Source organism: Canis lupus, chromosome 1 (genome assembly GCF_048164855.1).
Source record: "Canis lupus baileyi chromosome 1, mCanLup2.hap1, whole genome shotgun sequence".
NCBI classification, from domain to species: domain Eukaryota; kingdom Metazoa; phylum Chordata; class Mammalia; order Carnivora; family Canidae; genus Canis; species Canis lupus.
In genome coordinates, this window is record NC_132838.1 from 48,402,809 (window position 1) to 48,424,687 (window position 21,879).

General features: G+C 51.0%; 1 protein-coding gene across 3 annotated transcripts in view; it reads left to right on the plus strand.

Moving 5' to 3' along the window:
* Nucleotides 1–21,879, plus strand: part of SYNJ2 (synaptojanin 2) — a 98,485-nt gene that overhangs the window by 11,639 nt on the left and 64,967 nt on the right. For all 3 annotated transcript variants that reach the window (XM_072829096.1, XM_072829103.1, XM_072829112.1), the window contains exon 2: nt 12,856–12,942. In XM_072829096.1, coding sequence (XP_072685197.1) covers nt 12,856–12,942 — 87 coding nt within the window. The remainder of the gene's footprint in view (nt 1–12,855; nt 12,943–21,879) is intronic.

Genomic DNA, 21,879 nt, shown 5'->3' on the forward strand with positions numbered 1-21,879 from the left:
CCAGTCCCCCTCCACTGCACAAGTATGGTGCTAGACCAACCATGCCCTCTTTCACTTGGACTGGCAGCCGCCACCTAACAGGTGTCACGGCCACCACTCCCAGGGCTTCCCCAGATCCCATGCAGGGACCTGCTCAAGCCTGCACCGCTTATGGCCTCTGCCCTGGCTCCTTTTCCTCTCTCACCACTTCCTGAGCTTACTGCATCTGACCAGCCCTGACTGGCTTCTGTCTCCACATCTTTTTTTTTTTTTAAGATTTTATTTATTTGTCAGAGAGAGAGACAGAGAGAGAGCATAAGCAGGGGGAGTGGCAGAGGGAGAGGTGGAAGCTGACTCCCCTAGGAGCAGGGAGCCCAATGCAGGGTGCGATCCTAGGACCCCAGGATCATGACCAAAGTCCACGGCAGATACTTAACCTGAGCCACCCAGGCACCCCCTACCCCAGCATCTTTGTACTTGTTGTGTCTCCTGCCTGCCATCCTGCCCCCCATCCCCCGCCCCACAGACCTCTGCCTGGCCATGTCCTCCTCATTCGGGGCTATCTTGATGATTTGGGTGACACTTTCCTGGCCACCTTAGTTGAACTAGCCAATGGCATCCACACTCCCCACACCCCCATTGCCTCTGTTCCACCACCAGCTTTCCTGTCTTCATAGCACTTATTACCAAAAGCACCTTCTTTATTGGCTTGCCTGTGTACTATGTAACGTTGCTCACCGTCAGAGTGCAGGCTCTATGGGAGGATGTTACAGGTTGCGTTGTGTCCCCCCAAAAGCGGTGTCCAAGTCCTAATCCATGATACCATGATAACTGAATGTGACATTATATGGAAATCAGGTCTTTGCAGCCATAATTAAGTTGTAAACTAAGGTGAAGTCATATCAGAGTAGGGTGGGCCCTTGATCTAGTAGGATTAGTGTCCTTATAAAAAGAGAAGACACAGAAACAGGTAGAGGATGATCGTGCAGAGATTAGAGTGATGTGGCCACCAGCCAAGGACCCCCAGGGACCCCCAGATGCTGGAAAAGCCAAGGAAGGATCCTTCTCTGGAGCCTTCCAAGGGAGCATGGCCCTGCCAACACCTGAGTTTGGACTTTTGGCCTCCAGAACTGTGAGAGCATAACCATGGTTATTTTAAGCACCCCAGTTTGTGATAGCACTGTCTTCCCAGCCCTGTCTGGTGTGAGGAGCAGCTCCAGAAACCCTGTGGAATGATGAAAGAATGGCAAAAATAGCCAAGATTTTGAAAAAGATTAGTGAAAACAAACTTGATCTACCAGATAGTAAAGCCATAAGAATGGTATAATAGGGGAGCGCCTGGGGGGCAGTCGGTGAATCGGCTGCCTTCGGCTCAGGTCATGGTCTCTGGGTCCTGGGATCGAGCCCCACATCGAGCCTCCTTTGCTCCCTCTGCTTGTACTCTCTCTGTCAAATAAATAAAATCTTTTTAAAAAACCAGAATGGGGGATCCCTGTGTGGCGCAGCGGTTTAGCACCTGCCTTTGGCCCAGGGCGTGATCCTGGAGACCCGGGATCAAGTCCCACGTCAGGCTCCCGGTCCATGGAGCCTGCTTCTCCCTCTGCCTATGTCTCTGCCTCTCTCTCTCTCTTTCTGACTATCATAAATAAATAAAAAAAAAATTAAAAAAAAACAATGGTATACAAAAATCAATAAATTAGAAGAGAGGGCTCAGAACAGACTTATGTAAATGGATTGATTTAGTTTATTATAGTGCTGATGATTTATTCAACCAGGGAAAATGTGGATATTCAACAAATGGTGTTGGTACAATTCACCAGTGCTGTGCACGGTGGGGCTCTTCCTTTATTCAACCAGATATTCAGATGGGGTTCCTCTTGAATTGTCTAGTCTGAGAGGAGGAAACCTGGCTCGCCCATGGCACAGCGGGGGCTGTCCCTGTCCAGAGGAGCGAGTCCAGGGGTTCTTGCAGGTGACTGCTTGCGTAGCCATCCATCTGGTAACTAGCTTCTCCCCTAGCTTAAAGCCTTGTGCCTGTTAGAGCCAGTATCTCTTATAAAACCCCTAGAAGTACAGATTCCAGACTTCACCCAAGCCCCGAGCCTGGTGTCCTCACCAGCATGTATAATTCATCTATGGTTCTTCCCTGTCCAGGAGCAATTGGCCAACAAATATCATTTTTACCATAAGCAATGTTATCTAGTAACATAGGAATCTTTATGGGGTTCCTAGGTTTTGTTAAGCCCATGAGGATGCTAATTAAGTTAGAGCCGTATATTATATCATACATTAAAGCAAATTACAAAGGCCTTTAAGGTTAAACATAAAGAGCCCCAACTTTTAAAGTCTTAGAAAAACACAAAGGAGCAGCATTCACAGATTTATGGTATAGAAGGCCTTTCTAAACAAAGCATAAAACTCAGAAGTCAGAAAGATAAAGAAACCTGACAGATTGAAGAAATATTTTTTATGGAAGTATAACATACATAGAAAAATGAACAAATCCTAAATGTACAGCTCCATGAATTTTCACAAAGTGAACACACCCACATGATCAGGGTGAGATCTGGAAACAGAGCATTAACAGTACCCTAGGACTTCCTGCCCAGGCTTTACTCTGTGTCAGGCTGACAGATTGGACTACATAAATATTTAAAACTCTAGGATATCAGAAGACACTATAAAGGTAGTTTAAAAACAAGCAACAGCCTGGCAAGAAGCTGTGTATAACCACTTGCAACATATAAAAGGGTCAAAGACTGATAATCATTGGGTATAAAAGAGTGCCTGTAGATCACAAAGAAGGACAAATAGTTCACCAGAAAAGATGACAAAGAATATCTAAGTCATTCTCGAAAGATGCGAATGGCCGAAGCCACGGAGCCAGCACTGCCCCTCTGCTTCGGGCTGTACACAGTGCTGGACGGATGAGCGCTGGTACTCTCTCCTATTTTTCTTGCCATCTCCCTCCTGTGATTCAGGCTTGGAGGCCCCGGGACAGACACTGCATGCCACCCAGTGTCACCCCTCCCCGCTGGCCCTGTAGCTGTGCCTCCCGCCTGTCTCTCCCCTTAGGCCTTGACCCCTCTCGGAGGAGACATTTACTGCTCTTGTGCACTGGCTCTAGGTAAGCCGCACAGGCTTCCAGATAAGCCCAGATTTGACTTGTCCTCTCAGGGACACACCTGCTGGGGTTCAAGCCAGGCTCAGTGTGCTGGGAACATCAGGGCAGAGCTCAGGTGCCTGGGGCATGCCCCACAGCTGTGGCAGGACCAGGAAGGGCAGAGAGTCGGAGGGGGCCACCATCGCCAGAGGTTAGGGCAGGCGGAAGGTATGGCATCCCATTCAGAAAGGCCAGGGTTGGGGAGGACAAAATAGGCCCCTCTTTCCCCCTTTCCTTCCTAGCTGGGTGATTTCCACCATTAAACCAGCAGACAGTGGTGTATCGTCCCTGCCCCAACCCCTCACCTCCTTTCTCTGTCCACGTGTGCTGTGGCTGCTCCCCCTCCTCCCACCCTCCATCCTTCCGGATGCGCTTCAGCCAGGCTTTGGTGCTCACAGCTCCTCTGATGCCCTCCATCCAGGTCCCCATGACTTCCACCTCGCCGGATCCCGCTAAGGTGTGTCCCCTGTCCAGAAACACCCCCAGGTGATCACACCTCCTTCCCTAGACGACGCTCCCCGCCCCCCCCCCCCATGGTCCCGCCTGGCTGCAGTTCTCCTGGGTGCTCAGAGCTGCACCCTACACGGAGTGTGCACCTGGAATCTCTGATGAGTGATGATGTTGTAGCAGGAAAGGGTGTGACTTTCCCCTTCCTTCCAGCCCCCACTGGCACTCATGTAGCATAAGAAGTTATATATGCATCACACTACATGGCTTCTAAAAGGGTGCCTGTGGGTCTGCACACACACGTGTGTGTGGAAGTGAGGCTTCTCTGCAAGGGAGGAGGCTGTGAGGCAGGGTAGTAGCCGGGCTGGGAGGGGCTGTTCAGATGGACCGATAATTGGGGGAGGAGGAGAGAGGATGTACTGAGGAGCTGGTTTGGGTTGTCAGTCAGAGAGGATACTGGAAAAGTAGTTGTACTACAACCTCCAGCCCCAGGCCCGGGCCGGCGGACCTAATTTGTTACTCGTAGGAAGCAAACTGCAGAGCTTGTTGTATGAGGAGGTGACGCATCAGGACTTGGTCCAGGAGGAGAGCCTGGGGTGGGGGGGAGAGATGGAAGGCCCAGGAATGAGATCTGCGGTTAGGCTGTCAACACTGCCCCCAGGGATCTGGTCTATGGGATCCGCCCCCACGTGTACAGTGAACACACACACATTTTCAGAGAAACAGGTATCTTCCGCTTCCCCCTGGCTCCCTGGTGGGGGGAGGGCTGCCTGGCCCTCCCTGTGCTGCTGGGTGCTGTAGGGAGCCACCCACCGGCCTTACGGCCCCTGTCCCCAGGCTCTGTCCGAAGCATGCTCAGTGTAGACAAAGGACTCAGCTCTGAAGGCTGCGTACAGGCCTGCACTCCAGCCCTCCTGTCTGAGGAGCCCGCCTCCTCCTCGGGCCTGGTTGCAGCCACCGCGGACCTCGGGGCAGGGAGGGGAGCGTGGAGGGGCCCACCCCTGCCTCACAGATGTTTTTCCAGCTGTGGCTGCAGGAGATGATAAATTTCCCTTTTATTTTCTCGGGTTGGTTTGCGCAGGCTAACACGGCCTTGGTGGGAGGCAGCGCATTTGCTTAGGTCATGTGTTTTCGGGGGCCCACCTCGCCGCCCTCCCCCCGCTGGCTCTTTTGCGTGGCCTGGACTTTTTTGGTGAGAGAGAGCAGCAGTGGGGAGTACAGGAAAGTTTCTTATTGGGGCTGCCTTGCGTCTGCCCAGTTGGCTCTCATCATAGCTCTCAAGCTTCGGTTACAGACTGATGTTTTGATTTGCACTTTGCTTAGCAACCCTCCTAAGCCTCATCCGCCCCACCCGAGAAAACCCATTGTCTTTCTGAAGAGCTGCTTTAGCTCTAAACTGGTAACCCTGGAAGGAACAGCGTAAGCCAGTCTGAATTGAACTCCTGAAGGAGACACTGACCTTGATCTGGATGATGCTGTCCTCTTGAGACCCTGAAATACTAGAAGATGGTTTAAAATCATGCACAAGAATGCAGCAGCCACAAATGGTACCTCCGTCTTGGACTGTCAGCATTGTTAAATTGACCTACTTGTTTCTGTGACTTGTGGGCTGGGCTTCACTCGAATTTCCTTATGGAGTGTTATTGTGGAATATATTATGAGAGAAAGAAACGTGTGTGGTTAGTTTGCTTATTGATCTGGACTGGCTGTCTGCAGACCAGGAACATGGCCTGCGTGGCCTGGGTTTTAAGAATAGAGCACACCAGCCCCAGCTTCCAGGGTCCCCTCAAAGGACAGGCCCATTCATTCCCAGAAAGTCCACATGGCCCTGTCATAGTTATTATAGGTCACCCGTGGTTCCTGTCAGCCTGGATGCCTTCTACCAGTCAGGACTATTTTTAATCATAAGCCATACTGTCTAGTAACGTAGATAACTTTTATCAGGTTACCACAGAAACAGGGCTAGAATGCTAACTTAAGGTCAGTTCTCTTGCAGGTTCTGTTAACCCTTTGCCCACACACACCAGGAAGACTGTCACCCATTGCTCTGTGTTGGGATTATCTGGCTCCCTGGTGATTTTACCTCATTTGCCACCAGTCTCTCTGATGCTAAGCTTGCTCTCATTCTTGGTACCTTCAGCCGTCATGGTGATCCTGCTGCATCCCTTGGCTTTGGACTCCCTGACCTCCCCTCAACAGGTGTGTCCTCCACCCTGCTTTGGCCACTCTCCCCCGGCCGTGCTCTGGTCCCCCCACTATCTGTGTCAAACACCCACTACCCCCACCTTTTCAACACAGCCCTTGGTTCCCCAGTTGGGTGCTCTTTGACTCTGCTAGGACTGTGTCCCTGACCCTGCCACCTTTCCACGGTCCCACAGTGTCCCCCATGCCTCTCCTTTGGCTATGTGGGTCCCAGCCACTACCTCTGCTTGCACCTCCCCCTGTGCTCCCTCGTCCCTCCCTTGCTGATACCGAAGTGAGATCCTCTCCTCTCCTGAACCAGCCTCTGTGTAGCTGGAAATTTCCAGAGACCCATTGTCATGCTGGTAGATGTCATTGCTGCTTCATGATCCCTGATTCCAGGTGGGTCCTGCAGTGACTGTCCCAATGGGCTGTCTGCATCTTCCCACTTCTCAGCTCTGCCGCTCTCCTCTTCCTCCTCTTCCTCCTTCTCCTCCTCACTCTTTGCTGGACTTGCCTCTCCCTGCACTGAAGCATGAAAACATTTGGGAGGGGATGTCCACACTACCTGTGCCATGGTGGCTGCCTCTCCACCCCCCCCCGCCCCCCGCCATCTGGCTGGTGTCTGCTCCCTTGTCTTTTATTAAGCATGGATGGACTGTTTCTGAGGGTGGTCCCCACTTAGACATCGGATTCCACTGACCTGCTCTGGGGCATTGCTGCAGCAGCTCCCCCTCTCCTACGACATTGGATTTTACTGTCCCAGAGCATTTCCACAGCAAATGCGTGTGGGTGCACATGCACATGTGTATATACACATGCATGTATACACACATACACGCACACACATATACATATATACACACAAACACACATACACAGGCATACACAGATGCACATATACACATACATACCACACATGCATTGCACACATACATGTATGCACACACATATATCGATATATACATACATGCATGTATACACACATGCACAGATATATACACAAATGCACATGTGCAGATATATACACACATGCACACATACAGACATATATACACATGCACACACATACACACGTACACATGCACACACATATATGAACGTGCACACACGTGCATACATGCACAGACATATACATGCATATACATGCACGTGCACATAATATATACATATGCACATATACACGGACATATACACACATGCACATGCATACACACACATATCCACATGTATGCTCATGTACACACACACACACACAGGGTTCCTCAAAGAATTGTCTCTACACAGTCTCTGTTCCTCTCTCTCCATTCAGCTTCTTGTCTCTGAACTCCCCTGACACTGCTCCTTTCTGGCCACCAGTGCTGAACTGGAAGGACACTCTGTCCTCATGTGATGGAACATAGAGCAGCATCCGAACTTGCTGACCACGCCTGCCTCCTTCAAACGCTTTCTTCTCCGACCTCCAGGACACCACACATTTCTGGTTTTCCTTACATCTCTTTGGATATTTCATTCTCCTTGACTTTTGAACACACTGTTTCTGCCACTCTCTTCCCAGGTGATCCCTTCCATTCTCCAGATTTTGAGTACCTTCTGTTTGCGGGAGGCCCCCGTTTGTGTCTTCAGCTCAGCTGGACTTCCTTGCAGGACTCCAGGCTGGCACACCTCTGCCCTCGATGTCTGTACTGGGACACCTGGGGGCACAGCAGGCTCATCGGTCTGACCTGAGCTCTCAGTGTGGCCTCCAGGCTCCTCCATCCCAGTGACGGCTGCTCCAGCCTTCCCATTATCCAGGAGAAAAACTTGGCTTCATCCTTGGACCTTGTCTTTCTCTCATATCCCACATCAAATCTGTCCACAAACCCTTTTGATTTGAGCTTCAAAATATATGCAGATATCTGGCGATGTTAAGGAATATGGCTAAGTTTTTTTCAGATGTGATAATGGTATCGTGGTTACATTTTTTAAAGGAGGCCTTATCTTTCAGAGATTCTTACTGAATTATTTATAGATGAAATGCTAGGAAGTTTGGGATTTACTCACAGTAATCTAGGGCAATGATTTTCACGTGGAGGACTCATTAAAACAGATTTTTGTGTCTCATGGCCAGAGTTTCTGACTCTGTAGGGCTGTGGTGGGCCCGATCAGTTGTATTTCTAAGGCTGGTTGATGCGTATTGTCTGCAATCCACATTATGAGACCCACTGATGGGAGGTATAGGAGAGTGGTGAGGGGTATGAGAGCTGATAGCTAGGGTGGTGGTGGGTACATGGTAGTGTGGGTGGGTCCACAGCATTGCTCCAGTACTCCATTTTTCTTTGGAAATATCCATAGTAAAAAATTGTGTATGTGTATATCTGTGTGTATGTGTGTGTCCAGACTTTGACTGTTTCTCAACACCTCCATTGCTACCACCCTGGTCTAAGCTAGCATCTCTTGCCTTGATCATTGCGGGGGTCTCCTTGCTTTCCCCCCTGCCCCTCTAGGATCTGTTCTCAACAGAGCAGCTAGAGCAACCTCCAAACCCTGCAACGGCTCCCTGTCACTCAGAGTGAAACCCCAGGTCTTTCTATGACCTACAAAGGTCTTTACAATGTGTCCTTTATGCTGTTTCCTCTGTCAACCTCGGAGCTTCTTGTTGGTCCTTGGATAGTCAGGAATGCTTCTGCCGCAGGACCTTTACACATGATCTCCTGGGCCTGTAGTGGCCTCCCCACCATCACTCAGCCATCCTTGTCATTTCTTTCCTGCCTGCTTTCAAAAGTCGCCCCTGCAGCGAGGTCTTCTCAGATTATAGTATGTAAAATTTCACACATGTGCGCGCACACACACCTACACACACAACCCACACACTTTACGCCTCCTTCCCTGCTCACTTTTTCTCCTTAGCTCCTATCACTGTCTGTATTGTGCTTATTGAGCTTGTCTGTTCCTCTTGGCAGGAAGCTTGCACCGAGTAGGCCCCACTACTCTGCCTTTGTGGATATGCCTTGGCCGTGCCACTCTTCCTGGCTCCCACTCCCTCCCAGCTTGGCCTCCACTGTCATCTCACATCCATTCATGACACACGTTCCTTCTTTGCCACTGCCAAACGCCTGCCTTGGCCAGCTCTGCTCTGCAGGGGTTTTTGTCTATTTGGTTCACTGCTGTATTTGTGTCTAGGACAGTGCCAGCCATGGCAGGCTCTCACGACGCTGTCTCTAGCTGCATGGCTGAGTCCCAGGGGCCAAGGGGTGAATGAAGAAGAGGGTGGAAAGTACATGAGGGGACTTTCCTTAAAGGCTGGAAATTTGTGGCCAGTGGGAGGGGAAGGAAAGGCACTCTAACATGGAGAAACCTACAGGAAATGCAACAAAAGTGTGAAAGACAATAATAGTCTATTTTCGAAACATTAAGTAAGGGAGGACAGAAGTTGCAAATGGGCAGGCCAAATGCAGTCTGCAGAGGTGTGTGTTCAGCCCACACGATGCTTAAAATAAACTTGGATTGGTTGCCAACACTGAAAAATCAGGAGTGTCCTATTTCTCTCAAAAAACGAGAGGCTCGCTGGCACCGGGTTAGCATGGGACTGACCATCTGCACCCATTAGAGGGGGTATGCGTCCTCTGGTCCCCTGGGGCCCCCTCTAGCAGCTTCATTCATTCATTACCTGCCTGTTGCTATTGTAGACATTCCATCTGTGGCTCCCTTTTGAAGAGCAGAATGGATTTCTTCTTCCTTCAAACCTAACTGAGGGAATACAGTTGTTTGGGACTAGCAGGGATGTCGGGTGATTTTGGAACAGACCGCCTGAAAGGCCAGGCCACTGGGAGCTCTGAGGGTGGGGCAGAGAAGGCAGTGGGGTGGGGGGCTGCATTATGGGAGCAGAACGTTCCGTTCCCCCTTATACACTGAGGGTCAGAGGGAGCATTGGAGAGAAGTACATGGAAAAGAGAAAATCAGCTTCTAGGAGAGACAGCTTGCCAGCGAGTCTAGGCTTTAAAAAGACTGGCTCACCACATGAAAAAGTGACCAAGTGTTACGGGTTCACATGTGTCCCCGAGAAAAGATATGTCAAAGTCCTAATTTGCAGTATCTCCGAATTTGGAGATAGTCATTGCAGATGTAATTCAGTGACACGAGATGACATCATATGATGAATCCCAGATCCAATATGCCAAGTGTCCTTTTAAGAAGGGGACAAGACACAGGGACATGCACACAAAGGCCAGGAGAAGATGGGGGTGGGAATTGGAGGGAGGCAGGAGGAGCACCGAGCTGAGAGCCAGAAGCAGGAGGAGGCCGGGCGGGCTCCTTCCCTAGAGCCTTCCGAGGGACGGGCCCTGCCCACACCTGCTTCAGCCCTCTGGCCCTCGGCCCTATGAGATGGTCACGTGTTGTTTGAGGCCAGTGAGGTGGAGGCTTACTGCGAGTTCCCAGGTGCAAAGTCCGGCAGAAAGGGGACCTGGTGGCCCTGAGGTGTGTTGGTTTGTCTGCTGAATAAGAGGTTAAGAGTCTTTGTTACTTGTATTGGCTAAACGTTCCTGGTGACAGGGGCTGTGATGCATGCACTTGTCACCTGCGATCCAGCAGGGCAAGCGGCCAGTTCTGTTGCCACAGCTTCTCCCCGTGGGCACGTTCCCACCCCTGGAGTGTGAACTTGACCACAGCACTTCAGTGAGCAGTTTCCTGGATGTTTTATTTTATTTTCTCAGGATGATTTGCGGAGGTAAATGAATATACAAAGGCCTCCTTGTTGCTGGTTAACAAAATGAGAACCGGGTGATACTAAGGCTTCAGGATTCTGTGTGAAGGCTTTGTAAAGCTCCGAGGGCTGACATATACATTTTTTGTGTGTCAAAATTATTCTCTTGCTTTATCAATGTGTGTCTTGAGATAAGGGCCAGGATCCTGGCCCTGCCTACAGCACCTGTGTGCAGGAGACCCCAGTCTGGACAGCCTGTGGCCTGCAGGGTTAGGATTTCACAGGATTTACCTGTCCTAGAGCAGCGAGCAGGCCCATTTCCAGAGGACTCTGTAGGCACAGGACACAGTGTCTGGCCCTCGGCAGTGAACTTGCCATCACCTCTGGGCAGAGGGTGGTGTTCATTGCACAGCCAGGCGCAGATGCAGGGAATGGAGAAGCTGCCTCGTCCCCCTCACCCATCATCAGTGTGGGAGCCGGAGGCCTATGGCCTCCGAGAAATGGGTTAGAGCCACCTGGAGGCCCTTAGATATCAGCATCGTCATCCGTAGTCCCTGTGACTGTTACCTTGTATGGCAAAAGGGACTTTGCAGATTTGATTTAGTGAAGGGGCTTGAGATGTGGAGATTGTCCTGGGTTACCTGGGTGGGCCCAGGGTACTCACAGGGGCCTTTAAAAGAGGGAGGGCAGGTGGATGCCTGGGTGGTTCAGTTGTTTAAGCATCTGCTTGCAGCTCAGGTCATGATCCCAGGGCCTTGGGATTGAGCCCCATGTTGGGCTCAGTGGGGAGCCTCTCCCTCTGCCCGGCCCCTGTCTGCTCTCTCTTGCTCTATCTCTCAAATAAATAAAAATCTTTTTAAAAAAGAGAGAGGAAGGAAGCAGGAGAGAAAGAGAGAATGAGAAGGAAAGGTGGGAGCAGAGGCCAGAGTGAGGCCATCGCCAGCTTTGAAGAGGATGGGCAGCGGCCAGGAGCCCAGGGATGCAGACGGGCTGGAGATGCTGGGGAGTGCCAGGAAACAGGTTCTTTCCTAGAGCTTCCAGAGGAATGCAATCCTGCCAACACTGATTTTAACCTAGTAAAACCCATTTCAGAGACTTCTGACCTGCACAGTTGTCAGTGCACGGATGTGTGTTGTTTTGAGCCAGTGGGTCTGGTCATTTGTCACCACAGCAGCAGCAGCAGAAGACTGGTGACTCAGGCGCCCTGCGGCTGCCCCTTCTCTGAACCCGGGTGAGGGAGTAGGTGGGACTGTCCCCCCAGTCCTGCTCATAATTAGCTTTAGGTTATGCCCCCTGGCCCCCCTAACAAATTCTAATCAATCCAAACAATTCCTCTGAGTATGGGGGAGGGGTGGGGAATGTGACTTAGTAAACTGGTTGTTAACCTCTTCAGCGTCACTAACTCCTTTGCGATTCTGAGCAAAACAGCGGCTCTCAGCCCCATAAAAAAAATACATCCAGAAATTTGCGCACAGTTGCAGAGGTCATACCAATTCCCCCAAACCCTCTCCCGTGGAGTGGCCGTGTCTGCTGGGCCTCCCTCTGTCACCCCAGGTTAAGAGCCCATCTATCACAGTAATTCAAAGGCAGAGTGACTGCTTACCTAGTAAGCCTCCCTAATGGTGTCTGCTGGCCCCTTATTTGAGTTGATATTGGATTGATATTTCATTCTCTGAATATAGAAACATTCATCAGAGGAAGGACCCAAGGGCCCTGCCACCCTCCATGCCAGATGGGTCTCTGGTGTCCTTGCAGGTCAAGGGCTCCCAGCTCCGAATGATCTTTCCGTCTGTCAGGTCTGCTATCTTCTTTTGCTTCCACCCAAGGCTGTGTCTTATCCTGGGCACTGGTGGTGAATGCTGAAGACCTCAGGGGCTCTGCTCCTGCAGCTTGCGGGGAGCCGCCTTGGGCCCAGGCCGGGGTACCAGCGGCACGTGGGTCTTCTGTGCAGCCTCCCCTGTGCATCAGCAGGTCCCTGCAGGCAGGTGGGCACTTGCGGGCCGAGCCCCCACTGAACAATATTTAGGAAGGAAGGTCCACCCCATTGGGCAGCGATGACTCACTCCTGTTTCAGAGCCTGTAGACGGGGCTGGGCCTGCGGCACCTGCTCCTGGCTGGAACCCCAGCACCTCCCGGCAGCCTAGCTGGGGACTCTCCTCACTCTCCCCAGCCCCCAGGGAGCTGTGGGCGCTTCCAGAGAGCAAGCTTTTTGTGGGAAGGTCTAAATCTCTGCAGCCTGGTGATTCGCTGATCATAAAACCTCCACACACGTTACTCGAGGCCGAGCTTTTGTCTCTGCGTTTTCTTTTTCGAGTGGGTGGGGAGCCAGATTGGAAGGCTGCGTGAATGAACTCAACAGGAGCCCCAGGCTGATGTTGTCTGTGATGTGTTTCTCCCCCAGCTCCGGAAGAGAAGGAGGTCATTAAGGGCCAGTATGGGAAGCTCACGGATGCTTACGGCTGCTTGGGGGAGCTCAGGTTGAGATCTGGTGAGTACCCACCCGTTCCGGCAAAACAGCAGCTGTCAGAACGTCTGATGCTAGACTTTCAGGGCGCTGGGCAGAGCTTCTCTTGTGTTCATTTGGAAAGACTGCCGGATTTAGGCGTTTTATTTTAGCTGTCCTGATCTTTTAAAATGTTCCTTTATTTGGCTGAGCCTGCTCCTCCATGCCAGGGAGGAGGTCAAGGTGAATGAACGCAGCTTGGTTCTCACCTGTCTGTGCTGGTGGAGGAGGAGAATGTGTGCAAAGGAAACTCACCTGCATTATTTGCCCTCCAGGACCTGAGTTTTTCCAAAGTCAGGTCTGGGAGGGGCCGCCCAGGGGGCTGTTTGTTGTTTACAAGGGATCCGTGCTCTAGAAGGGATGGATGCGGGAGGTCAGAAGCTCCCGGACTCACTGGGTGGCTTGGGAGAAGAGCCGGGACAGGGCACATTGGCAAGGAGAGAAGAGCCCCCGAGCACCTGCTGTCGGACACTGAGGATGGGGTGTGAGCGAGAGGAAGGGAAAGTGCATGCAGAAAAGGGGCCACATAGTCTGACTTTGAAAAGGCTGAGAACTCACAGGAACAAGCAGGTGTCCTTGCTAATATGGGACCCTCGGGGCTGAGCTGTCGGCTGGGCTGCTATTGGGGGTCGCAGCCTTCTGGCGGGGCCCCTTGCCTTGTCCCCTCTGCGCCCCGGACCTCACCGGAGCCTTGGGGCGCTTGTGGGCTGCACCACCATTCCCCTCCTGTCTCAGCCACCTCATGTGGGTTGGCCCCACCCAGTGTGTCCAGGGACATTGGGGGCCAGAGCAGGTGACATCCCTCATCCGCTGTCTGGCTTCTCAAAGTGAGAATGGCTGTGAGCTGACCAGATCAGCACACAGCTGTTCCCGGGCCGAGCGTGGTAGGGCTCCTCGTCTCCCACACCAGCCGTGTTCACAGACACGATTTGTTAAGCCAACAGAATACTGGTGTTCGGCACTACTTTTCTGGGTCTTCTCTTTCGCGGGATGGTGTCTCCTGATCTGTGATGATTCCACGGATCGTTTCCAACTAGTGTGTAGGAAAAGCACTCAGTACCCACATGACAAGATGCATCTGTTCATGTCTGTTTTGTGCCCGGGGCTAGGTATACATTAACGTATTTAATCCTAAAGATAAGCCAATAGGATATTGTGTCTTGCCCACTGTTGATAGTAACGAAAACAGGCTCAGAGAATCAAAGTAATCGCCTCCGGTGAGAAGAGTAGCTAGGATTCAAACCCAGATCGAGCCGCCTCCATATGCTTGCTTTTTCCCTGAAAAATGTGCTGCCTGCCAGGGATTTGCTGTAGGACTTTCCCCACCGTGATTTTAATGAGGTTATGAAAAATTCCTGTGGCCCATGTTTCCAGACGATGATGTGAGGATGCCAGCTAACCTTCCATACCGCCTCCTCTGTGCCAGACCCTGTTTTGATGTATTAACTCCGTTCTCCCAAAGTGAAAAGCAGGTGCCTGTTATTGTCCTGCTTTACCTTAAGTGCTATATTTGGTCTATTCTGTGATTGATTGATATATATATATAATTTTTTTTTTACATTGTAGCATCTTGGCTGGTAGGATATGTTACAGTTGTTGACATCTTACAGTTATAACTGGCAGTGTTTTTCTCCGACATAAATCATTGATGCATTTTGCATGTGACCAGGGCCTGGATTTAGCACAGGGCCAGAACTCAGCCAAGGTCAGGGAGTTCTCAAGTGGTGACCTGGGTTTTAAACTTGTGCCTTCTGGCACCTGGGGTTGTTTTCAACCACCAGGCTGTTCTGTCTTGAAAAGGGGCAGAAAAGTTTGAGCTTCCAAGGATAGGAAGAGCAGTACCTTTCCGTCATCCCAGAGGAAAATGTTTTCTTCCTGGACTATGATCTGAGATCAGCCATGGGGAGTTGCTCTTAACAGGGAAGGGCAGCAGCCCCCCTGAGAAATATTGTCAGAGTGGGCCAGCGTGTCTGTGGGGTGTTTGGCCCAGGGTCAGGGCAAGCTTCTGCGGAATCGTCCCAGGGCAGGATGTGGAGAGAGGTAACCACAGCTAGAGCTGCCCCAGGCAAGGCCCTGCTCTCTTCTATGCCACCCCCCTGCCCCTTCCCTAAGGAGTGAGTTTGCACACAGGGCCATGCTCCTAGCATTGAGGATCCTCAGGTCCCCAGCCACTGTGTCTCATGTCCTCTGAGTGCCCCCAGCCCTGCCTGTCAGAGTTGCTCTTCCAGGGTGGGCTGCCAAAGCTCTCCGAGGGGGGTAAGGATGACTTCTGAGTTTTGGAATGTCAGGATTATTTGGCCTGTCTTCAATGCATTCCTGAAAGGGCCTAGGGTATCTGAAGGATGGAAGGATTGGGCCTTATCATGGAGTTTCTCAAATCCCCTTCAGCTGCATGATGAAGTGCTTGGCTTTAACTTTATTTTCTTTTCCTGCTCCAAGTCCCTAACCCAGAACTATCATGTTTTCCTCTCCTCGGTGTAGGGCTGTTGGGCAGTGCAGAGTGAAATCCCAATTGGGGGTTGCCACCAAGATAGGCAGCCCGAGTTAGGGATGGGCATCCCCTTTGACTTTTTTTAGGCTGAAGATCTCTGTACAAAGAAAGAGACTGCCCCTCAGACTTATAACGTGGGGCACATTGTTCAATTTCAACCTACCTAAGTGAAGACAGCTTTTTTTTTTTTTTAGTGTTAGAAATTAAGAAATGTGAACAAAAATTGCATACAAGTTTTATCCCAGGTTCCTAGGTTTTCATGGAGACCATAAGTCCCTCCTTCCTCCCTGAAATGCCAGCAAGAAGGGGGTGGAGCCCCCACAATTAGCTGGGGAGTCTGGTTTCCTGATGCATACAGAATACAAAGCACAGAAAGTGAGAGTGTAGCAGTAGAAAGAATGTATCCCAATGATTATAGGGATTTAACTCCCTTTTAACCTAAGCTCTCATGGCCTTCCTGCTTCAGAGCCTCAAGGGAGGAATACAGTGAGGTCTGTAATGGATTGTGCCTTCTGGAGTTATGTAGTGCACAGGCTGTAAAGCTGTACGGGACGGCCCTTGTAGATTCTAGTTCCAGCTTCATAATAGACTCCCCATCTATACTTCGTAATTTCTCTAGGGCCGTATTCCCACCTGCAAAACCAGGAAAACTGCCTCATTACTATATTACATAACTCTTAAGAGATTTGTAGGGGAGAATAAACATGGTCTGAACATGGGTACTAAGTGGGAGGGGGCTGGCCTGCAGAGGGGTTTCTCTGGGAGAAGTAGGTGTGGGGTGGAAGTCAGGTTGCTGACTCCTGGTGAATGGTTCATCCGCACAGGCCAGTGGAGGGCTCCCTTCTGGGTGGGAAAATGAGATGAAAATGAAAAGCCTCTGTAGTGGGAAATTTGATAGTCTTCTGTCTTGAGATTCCGAGTATGCAGTGTTCTCTAGAGAGTCTTGAAATGATGTGGCCTTCATCATTCCTAGAATAATTTATTACCTAAATCCAGTAGTGTGCTGGTAAATATTTGACATCCAGCTCTCTGGGGGAAAAAAAAGCCCTAATGTGTCATGTTTGCCAGTTTCTGTGGGGTAGCTGACCCACCCGGGGCGGATTTCAGGCTGAGTGCGGAGTTGGGGAAAGATGTGCACCACTGGCTCGCATGAGCTGGTGCCGGCTGCCAGCACACCGATGCCGACACCACTTTCATGTTCTAGAAAGGGAGGGTGAAAGAGATCCTTGAAGCTATGCCATGTGAATGCAGGGTGTTTAGAGTTCTGAGTTTGTTGGTGGGGGGAAGTCTTGAGGACCCTCCACTCCGTGAGTGGGAAAGCCTAGAGCTCCTAAGTCCTTTGTCTACAGCTTCAAAGTATGAGGGTGTCCTGTCCAAACAGGGTAGACACAGTGGTCTGTAGGTACCACAGGGCTGAGATTGGCACAGACCTGGCCAGGGAGCAAACTCCAAGGCTGAGCAAACAAAGAAATGCCAACGCAGGGAAAGAAAGAGGCTCAGCAGTGAGAACACACCCAGCATTGTCCCTGCACAAACGGCATTGTGTCTACGCATGACTCATCGTGATTCCAGCCCCAGCCCTTCCCAGCCAGATGACAATGGTCACAGCTAGATAAGACATGGACCCCGTTACTGCAGGGGTCAGGGGGTTTGGGGCAGCTGTGCCTTGGAGTTGGGTTTTGAAGGCAGCCCTCTGGAGGGAGAGAATTTCTAAATTGACTCAAGGTCTCTGAGGTTTTTGTGTATGGGAGGGAATATAGAGAAGACAAAATTTACCATTTTAACCAGTTTAGAGTGGACAGTTTGGTGGCATTAAGGACATTCACATTGTTGTACACCCATCACCTCCGTCTGTCTCTAGAACTTTTTTCATCTTCCCAAACTGAAACCCTGTCCCCACTAATCCATACACTTTGGCGTGGCTGACTTCCATTCCTCTGCCCTGCTTGCTCAGACTGCAGGAGTTGTCTGGACCGTGAGCCTCCTGCCCTCTGGAGGGGTGTCTACGTCCCCATGTATGTCAGCCCTTCTGGCTCTGGTGTGTCTTTTTGGCCTGTGACCCATTGCTTGCCCTCCCTGTCACCTCACCTGACTGCAGCCAGCAACCTCTGACCCACGTGTGCTCTATCTTTGGCCAGAGCTCTGGAACCAGAGATCCTCTGGGCTGGAAGGGACATAGAAGCCATCTAGTGCTTCATTCTCCAAGGCCCAGAGAGGGTAGGAGACTGGCCAGAGGCCCCACAGCCTGGTGGAGGCGTGCTGAGTCCAGAGCCTCACCTTCTGAAGCCAAAAAGCAAGTTTGAGTTTTGTCTTTCCCTTGCTATAAGATCCTTACTGATTTCACGCCCCTGGACTCAGCCTCGACTAATGACTTCTGAGACTTTCCCCCTGCCCTGCCTCCCCCCAGGCCTGGTGTACTTCTTGGCTTGGAGAAAACTGACCCTAAAGTCTAGGTCCTGTGTGCAAGGTGGGCACCCAAGGGGACATCTCATACACCTGTGGCAGATGAGTCCCACCAGCTCCGTTATTCCCTAGAGACACCTTTTCTGCTGGGATCGCAGGCCAACACCATACTGACAGGTAGGCCAGGGGGCATGGACTCCCTACTACCACCACCAACACTAATAGCAATAGTCTGGTGCTTGGCTGGAACCAGGGCCCTTTCCTTAAAACCTAGTACATGGAGCACATCCGAGGGTTCTAGACAAGATTGGGTAGGTAGAGTTGTGCCAACACTGGGGTGACAGGGAGCCACACGCCAGCTGAGTGGGGCCAGGTCCCCCTCCTGGAGGGCCCGCTGCCTAGCACAGTTCCTCTGGGGCCAAGAGACTTCCACGGCACTCAGACGTGGTCAGTGCTAAGGCAGTTTCTAGGTCCTCCCCTCTTTGGTCTAAGAACATCCCTGTGCTGAGGGGCCTGCTTCTCATCCTCCTCTGTCCCTTCCCCAGCCACCCATCTTCCATCTTACCTTCTCCCCCCAGAATTGCACCATGGTGTGTGGCTCTGGGAGGCAAATGCCTACAGATGCCAAACAAAGGTCCAGTTCCCACAATTGTTGTCGGCGCTGCCGAGGAAGCAGGTCACTCAGTGACTGGGTGACCGTCGATTTACTAGTCGGGTGCTAGCCAGTCGTTTGCTTTCTACAAAACTGAGGGAGAATTTCAGTGGGCTGTCAGCTGACAGCATTAATAATAACTGTATGGATAGATTTTGTGATTCTTTTTTGAGATTTTATTTATTCCTGAGAAACACACAGAGAGAGGCAGAGACATAGAGGGAGAAGCAGGCTTCCTGCGGGGAGCCAGATGTGGGACTCCCTCCTGGGACCCTGGGATCACACCCTGGGCCAAAGGCAGACACTCAACCCCTGAGACACCCAAGCACCCCTGTGATTTTTTTTTTTTTAATCAAGTAGCTCAGAAGGACTTTGAAGAGTGTATAGACAACATTTCTATATTGAAGCCCTTTCTTTGCCATCGATGTCTTCATGTGAACATGGTTTCTTAGTGTTCCCATCTACAAAAATGAAAAACAGAACTTAAAGTGGTATAGAAGCTGGTTTCATTCCGTTAATAAATGATATTTATTCTTTGATGAACCGGAGGTCCCATCCACCTTCCCAACAAATCTTTATTTTTTATGTTAAAGCACGATTTAGCAAAGCATTTTGTTTACATCGTTCGACTGATTTTGTACTAAAAATCATTGCAGTGATAACTCAAGCCAAAGTCTTTTAAACACTTTGAGCACTAGGATCAAACTGCCACACAATGTGATCAATATGAGACGCAGAAGCATGAAATATGTGACATTAGGATGAAATCCTGGGTGGATGTGGGATGGAAATGCAAGGACAATCCCATCTGTTAGTGAAGAACTTGTTTGTGCGTTCCTTTACCAAACCAGAGCCTAGATTCCACTGGGTGATGGTAAAGAGGCCTATAACACTTTCATTTTTACACGTCAACATTTGGTATGTGCTGGAAAATATATTATTCACAACCATTTAAACTATTGAGAGAACTTGTGTCAGTTTCCAAAGGAGTGAGTGGTGCGTTAGCCACGCACACCCCTAGTGAGACAGTTAGGTCCACGAGATTGGAGACCGCCAGACCTTGGGGCCCGATGGAGTTGGGGAGTGGGATCCACGTGTGCATTGTGGGTCCAACAGAGACTAGCCGTACACTTGGGCAGACGATTCGGCTCCCCTGGGGGACATTCCCTTGTGTGTAAGATGGGAGCATCGTTAGGCACATTGGTGCTCCATCAGCAAGGATATGGGCCAGAGCACCAGCTCTGGAAGCAGACTTGGCCTGAGTAACTTGCCCAGGTGGTAGAGCCCAGAAGGGGCTTCAAATTCCAGTTCCCCTTCTGTGTCACCTTGGGTAGGCTTCTTAACCTCTCTGTGCCTCCATCTGCCTCTCTGTAAAATGGGGCTAAAAGTGGCCCTACCTCCATGGGGTTGCTGAGACGAAGTTCATAGAACAGTGCCTGGTGCCTGGTAAGCACTGCCCTGAAAATCCACTGTCATTAATCTGCTGGGTTTCCATGTGCTCCTACAGTGGCTTTTTTGTTGTTGTTGTTAATTCACCTGTGCCCTCTCCTGAGCCCCCCTCATCCCAGGACTCGGGAGCTTGAATTCCCATTTAGTGTAAGAGCCTTTTCATGCCTGCTGCAGCCACCTATCTGAACCAACCCTAGGCCACTGCCCTGCACAGGAAATGCCTACTGTCTTCAACGCCACTGAGACTCTTGCCAGGGACTCGGTCCCCCCACGCAGAAGCTGTTGAGGAAGTGGTGCTAGAAATCCACTCCACAGCTTGGGTAGAGAGACATAGTTTTCCATGCCTCTCCTTGAACCCACTCTCTACAGAATCCATTCTTGGGCTCCCAGCCTGGACCACAGGGACTGTCCCCTGGCCATGCCTCTGACTCTTCTTTTTTTTGTTTTTGTTTTTAATTAATTAATTTATTCATGACAGACACACACACACACACACACAGAGAGAGAGAGAGAGAGAGAGAGAGGCAGAGACACAGGCAGAGGGAGAAGCAGGCTCCATGCAGGGAACCTGACATAGGACTCGATCCCGGGTCTCCAGGATCACACCCCGGGTTGAAGGCGGTGCTAAACCACTAGGCCACTGGGGCTGCCCACCTCTGAATGTTCTTGAACTCTGCTTTCCCTGCACTGAGCACATCAAAAGAGGCAGATGGGATGCCTGGGCATTGATTCTAGCACAGGCTATGGGAATAATTGTATTTGTGAGGCTATAATTCGAGGATGTCAAGCCCACACAAACCTCACCTGTCTTCCAAAAATGATACTTATCCTTACAAAATCCAGCCCCCGATACCTATCACTGTCCACAGCATAACTGCCTTATCCTTATGTGGCTTTAAAGTAGTTTCCTGATAAGCTGCCTGGGGAGGTGGGTATGAGCGAGCATGGTCACCCTGTAGGTCCCCCCAGCAAACATGGTAGGAGTGGTGACCTAGTTATCAGATGAAGGCATCTTAAAAAAAAAAACCCAGATGTGTCCTGCCTGGCCCTGAGCAGCACTCTTCTTTCTATAAAGCGTGAGAAGGGAGTGGGGGCCACACAATGAGCTGTGGGCCTTAAGGGTCTTTTATCAGAATGTCCAGAGATCTAAAACATTGACCACCATGGCTCCAGATAGTGACTTCTGACTATTTGGAGTAGATCTTGCTGGGAACAGGTCCTTTAAACCTCAGCAGGGTGAGAAGAATCTCCTCTAGACCAGAACCATGCCAGGCCCTGAAGGCCAGTTGGTCACCCAAGTTACATCTCGGGCCCTCTCCTGAAATAGAGGGGGGCATCGTCCCTGGTGTCCCCAGAGCAGAGCCTTGCCATGTACCCGTGACTCACTGGTGTGTGTTTATTAGCACCTTTGTGTGCCAGGGGCCTGCTGTGCAGTGGGGCGTGCAGAACAGAAGGTTTGGTGGGGTCCCCGGAGAGGGGTGTCTCGTTCTCCTGGCAATCAGGTGAGCATCAGTATGGGTAACCCTTTCACAGGAAGTGGGGAGGCTTGAGCTGCCCTCTTGCTGGCTTATGTGGGATGTATTCATCAAACGTTTGCCATGTGCGGTGCTGGGATTTAACAGTGAACCAGAGTCCTGCCCCTAAGGAACCCCCAATCTACTGGGGACACAGATGGGAAGGAGGTTGTTAGCTTTGCATATGTGAGGGCTAACAGGGATGCTATTGGCATGTAGGAGGGTACATAACAATGTCTTGGGAGAACAGGGAATGCTCCCCAAGGGTGGAGAGGAAGTCTCCTGGAGAGGAGGGACTGAGCTGCGGTGGTCCTGATGAACCCCGGGCAGGCTCGTGACTCTGTTGGAGGCTGGAGGCTGGAGGCAGGGCAGGCGAGTGGGGAAGGCATTGATGGGCAGATGGTGGTGGGGCA